The 15,768-nt window shown below is 50.1% G+C and overlaps 3 protein-coding genes across 9 annotated transcripts in view; 1 reads left to right on the forward strand and 2 right to left on the reverse strand.

Moving 5' to 3' along the window:
- Positions 1-15,768, reverse strand: part of LOC120909855 (zinc finger protein 436-like) — an 865,309-nt gene that overhangs the window by 306,736 nt on the left and 542,805 nt on the right. The gene's annotated exons all lie outside the window — the stretch shown is intronic.
- Positions 1-15,768, forward strand: part of LOC120909932 (zinc finger protein 239-like) — a 350,937-nt gene that overhangs the window by 186,660 nt on the left and 148,509 nt on the right. The window lies entirely within an intron of this gene.
- Positions 500-14,151, reverse strand: LOC120909881 (gastrula zinc finger protein XlCGF26.1-like). 2 transcript variants are annotated; one of them, XM_040321661.1, is made up of 3 exons: positions 14,101-14,151; positions 11,606-11,703; positions 500-2,025 (listed from the first exon to the last, which is right to left on the reverse strand). In XM_040321661.1, the coding sequence occupies exons 2-3, from the start codon at positions 11,670-11,672 to the stop codon at positions 596-598; spliced, it is 1,497 nt and encodes a 498-aa protein (XP_040177595.1). In that variant the 5' UTR covers positions 11,673-11,703; positions 14,101-14,151; the 3' UTR covers positions 500-595. The 2 variants fall into 2 exon arrangements, with proteins under 2 accessions (XP_040177595.1, XP_040177594.1); XM_040321660.1 differs by lacking the exon at positions 14,101-14,151 and adding an exon at positions 8,037-8,124 and having other exon boundaries at positions 11,606-11,839.

Consider the following 15,768-nt stretch of genomic DNA (forward strand, 5'->3'; position numbering starts at 1 on the left):
ACCGGGCAAGGGTTGTGGGGATGAGACCCTTGTGGGGGTTGTGGGGATGAGACACCCCAAAGCACCCTCCCAATGTTGAGGGCATGTGGCCTGGTGCGGTTCAGGAGAGGGGGGGGGGCGCACTCTGTCCCCCCCTCTTTTTTGCGGCCGGCCAGGTCAACGTCCTCAGATAAGGGGTCTGGTGTGGATTTTAGGGGGAACTCCACGCCATTTTTTTTTTAAATTTGGGGTGGAGTTCCCCTTAAAATCCACACCAGACCTGAAGTTATGGATATTTAGGGGGAACCCCACGTCATTTTTTTTTTTCAAATTGACGGCGGGGTTCCCCTTAATATCCATACCAGACCTAAAGGGTCTGGTTATTGAATTTGGGGGGACCTCCGCGCATTTTTTTTTTCCCGAACCCAAACTTTCAGCAATTATTCGGGTACGGGTAAAACCCAAAGTCCGTACCGAACCCGAACTTTACAGTTCGGGTTCGCTCAACTCTCAACTCAACTCAAATATAACCAAACTGTCTTTATTATTGATCCGGTGTCCCTTAACTTCAAGAAACGAAATGACCAGATTTTACGGCAAGTACAAAAGTCCTTACTTAGAGAGGAACACATACTATATGAACTTTTTCATGTCTCATGAGATACGATTTCCGAGAAAAACATTTTCCACATTGGGAACATGAATACGGCTTGTTACCCGTATGAACATTTTCGTGTGCGACAAGATTCGATTTCCGAGAAAAGCACTTCCCGCATTCCGAACAGGAAAGCGGCTTGTCCCCCTTGTGAACATTTTCGTGTGCAATCAGATTGGATTTGCTCGAAAAACATTTTCCGCATTCCGAACACGAATATGGCTTCAGCCCCGAGTGGGTTCTCTGGTGTTTTGTAAGGTTCGAGCTTTCGGCAAAACATCTTCCACACTCATTACAGGAGAAAGGCTTTTCCCCCGTGTGAGTTCTTTCGTGCAAAACGAGATGGGCTCTCTGGCTGAAACACTTCCCGCACACTGGACATGTGAACGGTTTGAAACCCGTGTGAGACCTCTGATGAGAGATCAATTTGTCTCGCCAAGTAAAGCATTTCCCGCAGATGGCGCATGAAAATGGTCTCTCGCCCGAGTGACTTCTCTGGTGTCTAACCAGATTAGATCTTTTGCCAAAACATTTGCCACATTCGCTGCAGGAAAACTTCTTCAGGCCCGTGTGAGTTCTTTCATGCGAAACGAGGTCAGCTCTCATGTCAAAGCATATCCCACATGCCGAACATGAATATGGCTCCTCCTCAACCCCAGCTTCAGGATCCGAATATAGCTTCTCTTCCATGTGGCACTTCTGGTGCGAAAGAAGTTCTTCCCTTTCTGTAAAACGCTCCTCGCATTCCGGACAGGAAAATGGCTTCACCCCCGGGTGCGACCTCAGATGCAAGAGCAGGTTTTCCCTCCGTGTAAAACTTTTGCTGCATTCGGAACAGGAAAACGGCTTTTCCCCAGTGTGAGACCTCTGATGGTAGATAAGCTTCTCTCTCCGCGCAAAGCATTTCCCGCATTCGGCGCAGGAAAATGGCTTCAGCCCCGTGTGTGATCTTTGATGTATGATGAGGTTTTCTCTCTGGGTAAAACGCTTTCCGCATTCCGAACAGCCGAATGGCTTCTCCCCTGTGTGGATCCTCTGATGCGCCATCAGGATTTTTCGACGGGAAAACCTTTTGCCGCACTCGGCGCAGGAAAATGGCCTAATCCCTGTGTGAGATCTCTGATGTAGTTTAAGATTCTCTTTGCGGGTAAAACTTTTTCCGCATTCGGAACACGGATAAGTCCTCTCCCCTGCATGACTTTTCTGGTGTGACCGGAATTCTGCTCTATCGTTAAAACATTTGCCACACTCAGAACATGGGAATATTCTGTAGAGTCCTGGGAGAATGAAGTTCACTTCTGAAGAACCGGCTATGACATTACTGTCTTCTTTTTCACCATCTGGGAATGTAAAGTGACTCTGCTTTGAGATATTCCTGATGTAGCGTCCATCTGGAGGGAAAAAAAGAAAGGGAATAAGAATAACTGCGGCCTCATAAGATATTTGGAGGGTGTTTTAACACGAGTCGTACTTGATCCCTAAATAGAGCCAATAACCTGAATGGATCCCTTCAAACCACAGGAGTCAGCACCTTCATATTCATTCACAGACATTTCTAGCAAGGTCTTTAACATCCACCAGCTCCGTGATGTCATCATGGAGGAGGGGAAGAGGACTCCAGTGGCAACCTGTGAAGCTCTGGTGACCTCCATGCCCAAGAGGGTTAAGGCAGTGCTGGAAAATAATGGCGGCCACACAAAATATTGACACTTTGGGCCAGATTCACCAAAGAGATACGACGGCCTATCTCCTGATACGCCGTCGTATCTCTGTGATCCGCCCGTCCTAACTATGCGACTGATTCATAGAATCAGTTACGCATAGCTAGCCCTAAGATCCGACAGTAATTGAATTACACTGTCGGATCTTAAGGATGCAATTCTAGGCCGGCCGCTAGGTGGTAAAGGCCATTGCGGCCGGCGTAGAATATGCAAATGAATACTAACGGCGATCCCCGAACGTCCCGTCGATCTAACTGTACGTCGTTTCCGTCGAGTTGCGCCGCGTAAAATTAGGGTTTACCCCCAGTTGTCCTAAGCCATGTTAAGTATGGCCGTCGTTCCCGCGCCGAAATTTAAAAATCAACGTCGTTTGCGCAAGACGTCCGTGAATGGCGCTGGACGCCATTTACGTTAACGTCTAAGCAAATGACGTCGATGCGACGTCATTTAGCGCAATGCACGTCGGGTAATTTACCCGACGGAGCATGCGCAGTACGCTCGGCGCGGGAACGCGCCTAATTTAAATGGTGCCCGCCCCATTTGAATTTGGCCCCCTTGCGCCGAGCACATTTACGATACACTGCCGCAAAAAATAAATAGTTACATTCCCAGCATGCCGGGAATGTAACTGTCCCATTTGCTTGTGCTTTCAACTAAACCAGGGGTCTCCAAACTTTTTACTTCGAGGGCCACATTCTATATTTTACACATATTCGCGGGCCGGAAACATAATTTATAAATAAATCCACAGTAGAAGAAGAATAGAATAGAATTTGACTTACTGCTGACAGCAAGATTGAATGGTGCTCCTCTATTCTTTGCTGGCACCTAAACGCTGGAGCATCATGCAGCGGGGCTAAACTTCCAGCGTGCATGAGGCTTTACATCCGTGTCACCATCATCTGTGTCACCATCAGTCTCTCCATTCATCTGTGTCACCATCATCTGTGTCCCCATCCATCTGTGTCCCCATCAGTCTCTCCATTCATCTGTGTCCTCATCTGTGTCCCCATTCATCTGTGTCCCCATCAGTCTCCCCATCCAACTGTGTCACCATCATCTGTGTCCCCATCAGTCTCCCCATTCATCTGTGTCCCCATCAGTCTCCCCACCCAACTGTGTCACCATCATCTGTGTCCCCATCAGTGTCCCCATCTGTGTCCCCATTCATCTGTGTCCCCATCAGTCTCCCCATCCAACTGTGTCACCATCATCTGTGTTCCCATCAGTCTCCCCATTCATCTGTGTCCCCATCAGTCTCCCCATCCAACTGTGTCACCATCATCTGTGTTCCCATCAGTCTCCCCATTCATCTGTGTCCCCATCAGTCTCCCCATCCAACTGTGTCACCATCATCTGTGTCCCCATCAGTCTCCCCATTCATCTGTGTCCCCATCAGTCTCCCCATTCATCTGTGTCCCCATCAGTCTCCCCATCCAACTGTGTCACCATCATCTGTGTCCCCATCAGTCTCCCCATTCATCTGTGTCCCCATCAGTCTCCCCATCCATCAGTCTCCCCATTCATCTGTGTCCCCATCAGTCTCCCATTCATCTGTGTCCCCATCATTTTCCCCATCCATCTGTGTCCCCATCCATCAGTTTCCCCATCCATCTGTGTCCCCATCCATCAGTTTCCCCATCCATCTGTGTCCCCATTCATCTGTGTCCCCATCCACCTGTGTCCCCATCAGTTTCCCCATCCACCTGTGTCCCCATTCATCTGTGTCCCCATCAGTCTTTCCATTCATCTGTGTCCCCATACATCTGTGTCCCCATCAGTCTTCCCATTCATCTGTGTCCCCATTCATCTGTGTCCCCATCCACCTGTGTCCCCATCAGTTTCCCCATTCATCTGTGTCCCCATCAGTCTTCCCATTCATCTGTGTCCCCATCAGTCTCCCCATCCAACTGTGTCACCATCATCTGTGTTCCCATCAGTCTCCCCATTCATCTGTGTCCCCATCAGTCTCCCCATCCAACTGTGTCACCATCATCTGTGTCCCCATCAGTCTCCCCATTCATCTGTGTCCCCATCAGTCTCCCCATTCATCTGTGTCCCCATCAGTCTCCCCATCCAACTGTGTCACCATCATCTGTGTCCCCATCAGTCTCCCCATTCATCTGTGTCCCCATCAGTCTCCCCATCCATCAGTCTCCCCATTCATCTGTGTCCCCATCAGTCTCCCATTCATCTGTGTCCCCATCATTTTCCCCATCCATCTGTGTCCCCATCCATCAGTTTCCCCATCCATCTGTGTCCCCATCCATCAGTTTCCCCATCCATCTGTGTCCCCATTCATCTGTGTCCCCATCCACCTGTGTCCCCATCAGTTTCCCCATCCACCTGTGTCCCCATTCATCTGTGTCCCCATCAGTCTTTCCATTCATCTGTGTCCCCATACATCTGTGTCCCCATCAGTCTTCCCATTCATCTGTGTCCCCATTCATCTGTGTCCCCATCCACCTGTGTCCCCATCAGTTTCCCCATTCATCTGTGTCCCCATCAGTCTTCCCATTCATCTGTGTCCCCATCAGTCTTCCCATTCATCTGTGTCCCCATTTATCTGTGTCCCCATTTATCTGTGTCCCCATTCATCTGTGTCCCCATTCATATGTGTCCCCATCAGTCTTCCCATTCATCTGTGTCCCCATTCATCTGTGTCCCCATTCATCTGTGTCCCCATCAGTCTCCGCATTCATCTGTGTCCCCATCATCTGTGTCCCCATTCATCTGTGTCCCCATTCATCTGTGTCCCCATCAGTCTTCCCATTCATCTGTGTCCCCATTCATCTGTGTCCCCATCCACCTGTGTCCCCATCAGTTTCCCCATTCATCTGTGTCCCCATCAGTCTTCCCATTCATCTGTGTCCCCATCAGTCTTCCCATTCATCTGTGTCCCCATTCATCTGTGTCCCCATTCATCTGTGTCCCCATCAGTCTCCGCATTCATCTGTGTCCCCATCATCTGTGTCCCCATCATCTGTGTCCCCATCATCTGTGTCCCCATCATCTGTGTCCCCATCATCTGTGTCCCCATTCATCTGTGTCCCCATTCATCTGTGTCCCCATCATCTGTGTCCCCATCATCTGTGTCCCCATTCATCTGTGTCCCCATCCATCTGTTTCCCCATCATCTGTGTCCCCATTCATCTGTGTCCCCATCAGTCTCCGCATTCATCTGTTTCCCCATCAGTATCCCCAAAAATTGGTGTCCCCATTAGAGCCCCCCCATCATTTATCCGAGTCTCCCTGCACATTTGTGTCCCCATCACAGCCCACCCCCGCCTGCATATTTGTGTCACCATTAGAGCCATCAGCCCCCCTCCTCACATGTTTGTGTCCCCATAAGAGCCACCAGCACCCCCACATTTGTGTCCCCATCAAACCCCACAGATATTTGTGTCCCCATCAGAGTCATCACCCCCCCCCCCCCCACATTTATGTCCCCATCTGAGTCATCACCCCCCCCCCCCCCCATATTTATGTCCCATCAGTCATCAGCCCCCCCCCCCCCCCCATTTATGTCCCCATCAGTCATCAGCCCCCCCCCCACATGTATGTCCCCATCAGAGTCATCACCCCCCCCCACATTTGTGTCCCCATCAGAGTCATCAGCCCCCCAACATTTGTGCCCCCATCAGTCTACAACCCCCCCTCCACGTGTGTCCCCAGCAGAGTCATCAGTCCCCCAAAATTTGTGTCCCCATCAGAGTCATCAGCCCCCCAACATTTGTGCCCCCATCAGTCTACAACCCCCCCTCCACGTGTGTCCCCAGCAGAGTCATCAGTCCCCCAAAATTTGTGTCCCCATCAGTATGAAAAACCCCCTCCACGTGTGTCCCCATCAGAGTCATCAGCCCCCAGATGTTTGTGCCCCATCAGCGCCATTCAACCCACCCCCACACAAGTGTATCAGCCCCCCTCCTTGCATGTGTCCAGCGCGTCTCCACTCTCCATCACTGGCTGTGCACTGCAGACCTGCTGCATCTCCCGACTCCCGCCCCGCTGGTATTACACACTCGTTACTGGTTAACAGCGAGGCGGGAGGCGGGAGCAGGGAGGCGGCAACAGGTCTGCCCTAAACACCTCATTGGCTGCTGGGATGCCGTGGTCCCAGCCAGCAGCCAACACACACAGTGAGACGCCGGGAGGGATTGCGGGACCTGCGCTGCATATTGCCTGGGGCGAATATGCAGCGCAGGTTCCACAACTAACAGGGGAACTAAGGATTCACGCTGCGGGCCGGAATAAATGGCCTGGCGGGCCGGATGTGGCCCGCGGGCCGTAGTTTGGAGACCCCTGAACTAAACAGTTAAACCATTAAAAAGCTGGAGTCATAACTGATCACATGTGCAGCACCATGGCAGTTGCAAATCAAACAGAGGCCAAGATGGCAGCTTCCTTGGATGAAAACGAGAGACGGGTTTAGTTCCATCTTAAGGTTTAGAGCAGGGGTGTCAAATTTAAATTAATCGGGGGTCGCATCAGCAGTATGGTTGCCCTCAAAGGGCCAGGGTCAGAGTGGAGGGATTGCGCAATGTACACAGTGCATGGGTCAGGATTGTGCTACGTACACAGTGCAGGGGTCAGGATTGCGCTACGTACACAATGCAGGGGTCAGGATTGCGCTACGTACACAGTGCAGGGGTCAGGATTGCGCTACGTACACAATGCAGGGGTCAGGATTGCGCTACATACACAGTCCCTCCCTTTGTATTGGGCTATAGTACCTTCTTGTTTATTGGGCTATAGATGGTACCATCCCTCAGTGGGCGGATCTCTGTGTTTAGTAACAGTACTCAGTTTTGCTATATGTTTTTTTTTCACCATCACTTCAAAATAGCAGCACACACTTCCATCAACACAAGTGCTTAAAAAGCCTCAGGAAGCAGCCCGCTAAAAACAGAGCTGTCAGCAGTCTCTGCCACTATGCTGGTCAGCGGTCAGCGCATTAAAAAAAACGCCGGCGTCGTTGGACTGACTGGGGAGGCGAGAGAGCGGAGGCGGAGACAGAGCGTCGGTGGAGGCGGAGAAAGGGCATAGGCAGAGACAGAGCGGCATCATAAGCTGAGACAAAGCTGAGGCGGGGTGGAGACAGAGCGGAGGTGGAGACAGAGCAGCAGTGGAGGCTGAGGCAGGGGTGGAGACAGAGCGGAGGCGGAGACAGAGCAGCGGTGGAGGCTGAGGCGGGGTGGAGACAGAGCGGAGGCGGAGACAGAGCAGCGGTGGAGGCTGAGGCGGGGTGGAGACAGAGCGGAGGCGGAGACAGAGCAGCGGTGGAGGCTGAGGCAGGGGTGGAGACAGAGCGGAGGCGGAGACAGAGCAGCGGTGGAGGCTGAGGCAGGGGTGGAGACAGAGCGGAGGCGGAGACAGAGCAGCGGTGGAGGCTGAGGCAGGGGTTGAGACAGAGCGGAGGGGGAGATGTTTATTCTTGTTCTCATGGAGACTGACCGGCCATATCGCGCCGCTCGCGGGACTGAGGGGGGATGTTTTCCCTCGTTCCGTGGAATACCTGCCAGAGAAAAAGAGGAAGAGGCCGGAGGCTGCTGTGCGAGCCACATGACAATGCCTGGCGGGCCGTATTCGGACCACGGGCCTTGTGTTTGCCACCTGTGGTTTAGAGTTTCTGAACAAGGAGAATGTGTTAATCTTTTCGGTTTAGATTGTTTAATACTCACCTGTGCCGATTTCCTGTTCATCACCCCTCACCGCTGTCTCTTCCGAGTCCTCTTTAGCTTCAACTTTATGGACAACAAGATATTCGCTCTGAGGACAGACAACAATACAAACGGGAAATTCTACGAGAAATAATATCAAGCCATGAGATTCAAGAATCAGGAACATACAGCAGAACGAGAAACAACAAAGAATGGCCACCAACAGAGGGAGTTGGTCATTACTTTAACCTCTTGGCGCCGGCCGCAAGCATATATGTGGCCCTGGTAAAACAACTTACTGTGCTGATATTGCACTTCCTGCCCGGCAACATGCCTCCCCTCCTATCCACCTCCTGCTGCAATTGGGCTCCTGTGATCTCCTCTGGCTCCCCCTCATCCCTGCAGTGCTGTCGGGTTCCCCCCTCCTGCCCTTTGCTGCGGAAGTGCTTTCAGAATGGAGAACAGGGAAGGGACTAGTAAATGTGTCATTTACTGGCCCCTTCCTTGTCTTAAAGCAGGGTTCCGGGCATAATTATTTGTTTTGCAAGCTAAAATTAATCACATTAAATAGTCCCTAAAACATATTAATAGCTCCCCAATCGTTCCAGAAATTAGGGTTGTCCCGATACCACTTTTTTGAGACCGAGTACAAGTACCGATACTTTTTTTCCAAGTACTCGCCGATACCGATTACCGATACTTTTTTTAATGTCATGTGACAGTGGCAGTATTTTTATTTTTTTTACAATTTTTTTTTACAGTGATTTTTTGTTTTTGTTTTTTTTTTAGGGTGGGGGGGAGTGGGTTGTCAGTGCGTTTTTTTTTTATTTACATTTTATTTATTATTTATTTATTGCAATTTTTTTTTTTTTTAAACAGCTCTGTTGGGGGTCTTTGGAGAGATATCAGGGGTCTTAACAGACCCCTGACATCTCCCCCTTTAAGACAGAGAAAGGGACTAAGGATTACCCAGTCCCTTTCTCTGCAGCCTCAGCTAAGAATGGAGAGAAGCTCCTCTCCATTCATAAACTGAAGCATCGTAAACACAGGTTACGATGCTCAGTTATATGAATGGACAGAGTCAGTGATCACTGACTCTGTTCATATGGAAAAAGTAGGAGCCGGATTTAGCGGCTCCTACCTCCGCTCTCCATCCTGACAAATTGAGGGGAGAGAGCGGCACGGACGGGGGGAGAAGTTTGCACGGACGGGGGGAGAAGACTGCACGGACGGGGGGAGAAGACTGCACGGACGGGGGGAGAAGACTGCACGGACGGGGGGAGAAGACTGCACGGACGGGGGGAGAAGACTGCACGGAGGGGGGGAGAAGACGGCACGGACGGGGGGAGAAGACGGCACGGACAGGGGGAGAAGACGGCACGGACGGGGGGAGAAGACGGCACGGACGGGGGGAGAAGACGGCACGGACGGGGGGAGAAGACAACACGGGGGAAAAGACAACACGGGGGAAAAGACAACACGGGGGAAAAGACAACACGGGGGAAAAGACAGCACGGAGCACGGGGAAAGACAGCACGGGGGGGAAAGGACTTGAAACTCCCCTGCCTACCTAGGTATCGGGTGAGGCATCGGAGCATTTCCCCAGAGTACAAGTACTCGGGGAAATGCTCGGTATCGGTACCGATACCGATACTAGTATCAGTATCGGGACATCCCTACCAGAAATCATTGAAAACACTTGCCTTATATCTTCCAGCTCATGTTGTGGCCGTATCCATCATATGTGTGGGCTTGTGAAGCCCAGTTCCTTTTTCTTCCTGGTCAAACTAACTGTCAGTATTTCCCAGCAGGCAATGGGGTCTTATGTCAGGAAGTTGAACCACCTAGAACCAGGAACTTTTTTTTTTTTTTTTACATTAAAGGCAAGCTGTTAATAGAAAGTACATTTTTAGGGTGGAACTCCCCTTTAATGAATAGAGTCAGTGATCCGTACCGATCACAGACTATGGTCATTCATAATCGAGGCATAGTAAACAGTCTCAAAGGTAAGATAAAATATCAGAGGTCTGTCTAGACCCCTAATATTTCACTGTGGCTCCTAAACATTTTTTTTTTTAAAAAGGATAAAAAATAAAACTGTAAAAAAATAAAATAAAAGCTACTGACACCAATGGCGGAACTACCAGGGCCACAAAGGTTTCCCTTTACGCTTTCTTGCACCGGTGCCCTGAAGGTTTTAGTTACGTCTCTGCAAGGGTCACAAATAAAAAAAGTAATCGGCCCGGATTCACGTAGAGCGGCGTATATTTGTGCTACGCCGACGTAACATTGAGAGGCAAGAACAGTATTCACAAAGCACTCGCTCCCAACGTTGCGCCGGCGTAACGTAAATTGTCCGGCGTAATCCCGCCTAATTCAAAGTAGGAAGGAAGTGGGCGTGATCCATTTAAATGAGGCTTGACCCCATGCAAATGATGGGCCGAACGAATGGCGCATGTGCGCGCATGCTCAGAATCACGTCAAATTTACTCCCTAAGATATGACGGCTCAATGCCTAGGACGTGAACGTAACCTACGCCCAGCCCCATTCACGTACGACTTACGTAAACGACGTAAAATCCGACGGCTGTTCCGTCGTCCATACTTTTGCATGGGATGCGCCTGCTTTAGGTGAAATAACTTTACGCCGGACGTACGCCTTACGTAAACGGCGTATACTACTGCCACGGGCGCAAGTACATTTGTGAATCGGCGTATCTCGGTCATTTGCATATTCGATGCGTAAATCAATGGAAGCGCCCCTTGCGGCCAGCGTAAATATGCGCCCAGGCTCCGACGGCGTAGGAAACTTACGTCGGTCGGAGGAAGCCAAAATTCAGGTGTATCTTGAAGTAAGAATCCGGCGCATAGATAAGACGGCGCATCCGTGCACTTACGCGGCGTATCAGTAGATACGTCGGCGTAAGTGCTTTAAGAATCCGGGCCATCATATCTAGGGTGTAGTCAACAGTGGCTGTTGATATCCTGTAAGTCTTTTCTCTAATGCCTCGTACACACGACCGGTTTTCCCCGACGAGAAAACTGCCATTTTTTTTAGATTGGTCGGGAAAACCGGTCGTGTGTATGCTCCATAGCAGTTTTCCCCGACGAGAAAACTGTCCGCAAAAAAATTGGAACCTGCTCTATTTTTTCCCGTCAGTCTTTTTCTCGTCGCGAAAACTGGTCGTGTGCATGCTTTTCCGAAGGGGAAAAAAAGCGCATGCTCGGAATCAAGTATGAAACGGAAGCGCTCGTTCTGGTAAAACTAGCGTTTGTAATGGAGATAGCACATTCGTCACGCTGTAACGGACTGAAAAGCACAAATCGTCTCTCACCAAACTTTTACTAACACAAGGATCAGCAAAAGCAGCCCAAAGGGTGGCGCCGTTTGAATGGAACGTCCGTCACCGCGCTTTGGTTGATCGTTTTTTTGACTGCACGTGTGTATGCAAGGCAGGCTTGGGAAGAATCACGTCGGGAAAAACGTTGGGTTTTGGCATGTCAGGAAAACCGGTCGTGTGTACAGGGCATGAGCCTGTTTCCAAAAATCTCTCTCGCTTTGTCATTAAACAAGACTAAAGTCCACCTACTTGACAAGACTGTTGGATCTCCTGATGTTCCTGTGTGGAGTCCCGGGAATACAGAGGACGGGGACATCTCTCTGGTGGATTTCTCTTACTGGATCCATCTGTAAGAGACAAACAGCAGAGTGCCAGGGCCATATTTTCTCTGGTGGTTAATAACCAAAACCTAGATGACTGTCCCTCTTAGATCATATAAAAGCCAGACAGATGATTGGCAGCCATGCTTGGCCATTACAACATGGGGGGGGGGGGGGCGCCGCGAATCGAGAAGCTGGGGGGGGGGGGGGGCTCCCGCCATGAATTAAGGTTAGTGGGGCTTTGGGTGCTGACGAACAAAAGAAAAAAATAGAAAAGAAGAAATACAAAAAAGGGTGATGCCATCTGGGGCCCTGGGGACCACTGGGCCCCTTAGAGGTCGGTGGGGCTTTGGGTGCTGACGAGAAAAATAGTGAGGATGCCATCCGGGGCCCTGGGGACCACCAGGCCCCCTAGAGGTTGGAGGGGGGCTTTGGGTGCTGACGAAAAAATAAAAATGTTTAAATAAAAAAAAGGGGAATGCCATCCGGGCCCTGGGGACCACCGGGCCCCTTAGAAGTCTGGGGGTTTGGGTGCTGACGAACAAAAAAAAAATAAAAATAACAAAATAAATACAAAAAAGGGTGATGCCACCCGGGGACCACCGGCCCCTTAGAGGTCGAGGGGCTTTGGGTGGTGACGAAAAAAAAAGGGAGGATGCCATCTGGGGCCCTGGGGACCACCAGGCCCCCTAGAGGTTGGAGGGGGGCTTTGGGTGCTGACGGGAATTTTTTTTTTAAATAAAAATAAAAAGTAAATAAAAAGGACCCCTTAGGCCGCGTACACACCATCGGTCCAAACCGATGAAAACGGCCTGAAGTTCAGTTTCATCGGTCCAAACCGTCCGTGTGTACGCCCCATCGGTCGGTTGTCCTTCGGGACAAAATTAGAGAACTTGCTTTAAAATCGAACCGATGGACCGCTGACCGATAGGTCCAAACCGATGGTTAGTACACAAAAGCATCGGTTCAAAACCCGCGCATGCTCAGAATCAAGTCGACGCATGCTTGGAAGCATTGAACTTCGTTTTTTTCAGCACGTCGTGTGTTTTACGTCACCGCGTTCTGACACGATCGTTTTTTGAAACGATGGTGTGTACGCGCATCAGTCTGCTTCAGCGGTGAACCGATGAAAACGGTCCGTGGGACCATTCTCATCGGATGGATCGACCGTGTGTCGGGGGGGGGGGGGGGGCGGTTTTGAGTGCTGACGAAAATAAATGCATTTTTAATAAAAAAAAAAGGGGGAATGCCATCCGGGGCCCTGGGGACCACTGGGCCCCTTAGAGGTCGTGGGGGGGGGGGGGGGGGGGTTTGGGTGCTGACGAAAAAAAAATTAATAAAAAAAAAAAAGGGGATGCCATCCAGGGCCCCTGGGAACCACCGGGCCCCTTACAGGCCCCTGATGGCGGCCCTGCTTGTCCTTGGATCGTACCAAAGGATGGATGAAAGACTTCAAAACATGGGCCATCTCTTTAACCACTTTCTGCCCTAGGATGTCCATGTACGTCCTTCTGTTGCAGTGGTTATACCGGGATGATGGTCACAGCTACAGGCATCATCCCGCTATCTTTGCTTTCAGCCAACGAGAGCAATAATTCTAGCACTAGACCTCCTGTGCGACTCTAAACTGGTAACCTGTAAAGGCTTTTAAAGCATCGCCTATTGAGATTTTTAGATCTATGGTAGTTTGGCTCTGTTCCATGGGCATACGCAATTTAAAAGCATGGCCTGTTAGAGATCTATTTACTTGGTGTAACATCATCTATTCTATACACACACAATGGGGGTTGTTTTACGAAAGGCAAATCCCCTTTGCACTACAAGTGCCCTTGTAGTGCAGTCGCTGTAAATCTGAGGGGAACATGCAAGGAAAATTGTGATTATTGTGACCGTGACATTGCGGCGGACATATCGGACACTTTTGACACATTTTTGGGACCATTCACATTTATACAGCGATTAGTGCTATAAATATGTACTGATTACTGTGTAAATGTGACTAGCAGGGAAGGTGTTAACACTAGGGGGGTGCTGAAGGGGTTAAATATGTTCCCTGTGAGTAATTCTTACTGTAGGGGGAGGGGAGGAAACCGATCGGTGTTCCTCTGTACTGGGAACACACATCGGTCTCCTCACCTCTGACAGGAGGTGGATCTGTGTGTTTTCACACACAGGTCCACACTCCTGCCGTGATCACGGGGAATCGCGGGTGCCCGGCGGACATCGCAGCCGCCGGGCATGTGCACCGGTTCCCGAGCGATGTCGCGGGCGGGAAGCCCAGGACGTCATGTGACTTCCACCCAGAGAGAGACAAGGTTCCTGCCGACGTCATATTACTATGGCTCGGTAGGGAACTGGTTAATGATCACACATCCTTTTTCATATCACTGTGAATCACTTCTATATTTAGTGTCCATGACTCACCCGAGCTGATCTCTATAGGTATGTGCTCCTCTTTGACCTTTACATGGATTTACATGGGGGGGGGGGGGGGGGAGAGACTGGTCACGTCTCTTGGCTGGTAACACACAATGACATGATGTGAGGAGGAGAGCCGGAGTCTAATAGAGGCTGATGGCTCCTGACTCCCCCCACTGGGCACATACTGTCTCCCCATTACTCTCTACTGACAGAGGAGGGGGAGGGGAGAAGAAGAGATTGTTGTAGGGACTGAACAAGGAGGATCTGTGACTCTTCTCTGGATTGAGACTGCATTCACACCTGAGGGACGCAACGCGTTTGGCACCAAAGTAGCTTATTTGTCTTGTTTGGCACCGAGTCAAGTGCGTTTTTGCAGGTTTTTTTGTTTGGGGTGCCTTTAAAAAATAAGAAATTGTTGTAGTGACTGAACAAGGAGAATCTGGGACTCTTCTCTGGATTTAGTGTTTATTACTCACCTGTGCTGATCACTGGAAGATCTTCCTCATCCTTACATGGCTCCTCACTCCTCACGTATGGATCTTCTTCATCTTTTATTTCAAATGTAAGCAAACTTTCACTCTTAAAATACAGAATAAAATGCAACTAGAATGAGTGACTAAGCAAAAATCCAACTAATATAGAACATTGCTAAACCTTCCGTGTCACCTACCTGATCCTCCTGAGGGATCTCCTGATCTTCCTGTGTGGAGTCCCGGGAATACAGAGGACGGGGACATCTCTCTGGGGGATTTCTCTTACTGGATCCATCTGTAGGAAACACACACTGACTGAATACATTGTTTCTTTTAGCCAGATTCACGTAGGCGGGCGCAACGTTAGGCAGGCGTAGCGTATGGCATTTACATTACGCCGCCGTAAGTTAGAGAGGCAAGTGCTGTATACACAAAGCACTTGCCTCCTCAGTTACGGCGGCGTAGCGTAAATAGGGCCGGCGTAAGCGCGCCTAATTCAAATGAGGATGAGGGGGGGCGTGTTTTATGTAAATGGGTGGTGACCCGACGTGATTGACGTTTTTTACGAACGGCGCATGCACCGTCCGTGTACATATCCCAGTGTGCATTGCTCCAAAGTACGCAGCAAGGACGTATTGGTTTCGACGTGAACGTAAATTCCGTCCAGCCCCATTCACGGACGACTTACGCAAACGACGTAAAATTTTCACATTTCGACGCGGGAACGACGGCCATACTTAACATTGGCTACGCCATCTAGGGGGCAGCTTTATCTTTACGCCGGGAATCGCCTTACGTAAACGGCGTATCTTTACTGCGACGGGCAAGCGTACGTTCGTGAATCGGCATATCTAGTAATTTACATATTCTACGCCGAACTCAACGGAAGCGCCACCTAGCGGCCAGCCTAAAAATTACACTTTAAGATACGACGGCGTAGGAGACTTACGCCGCTCGTATCTTAGCCAAATTTAAGCGTATCTGGTTTCCAGAATACGCTTAAATTTAAGACGGCGCAGATTCAGAGTTACGTCGGCGTATCTACTGATACGCCGGCGTAAATCTTTCTGAATCCAGCTATTTGTCTTTATATCAGAGGATGTGTATCTAGGGGGATCCTCAATACAGGAAATTAAAGTCTCCTCTTACCCGGTGATGTGAGGGCCGGCTGGCTCGCCATAATGATGTCCTTCTACAG

This window comes from Rana temporaria, chromosome 8 (genome assembly GCF_905171775.1).
Source record: "Rana temporaria chromosome 8, aRanTem1.1, whole genome shotgun sequence".
In the NCBI taxonomy this organism is placed as follows: domain Eukaryota; kingdom Metazoa; phylum Chordata; class Amphibia; order Anura; family Ranidae; genus Rana; species Rana temporaria.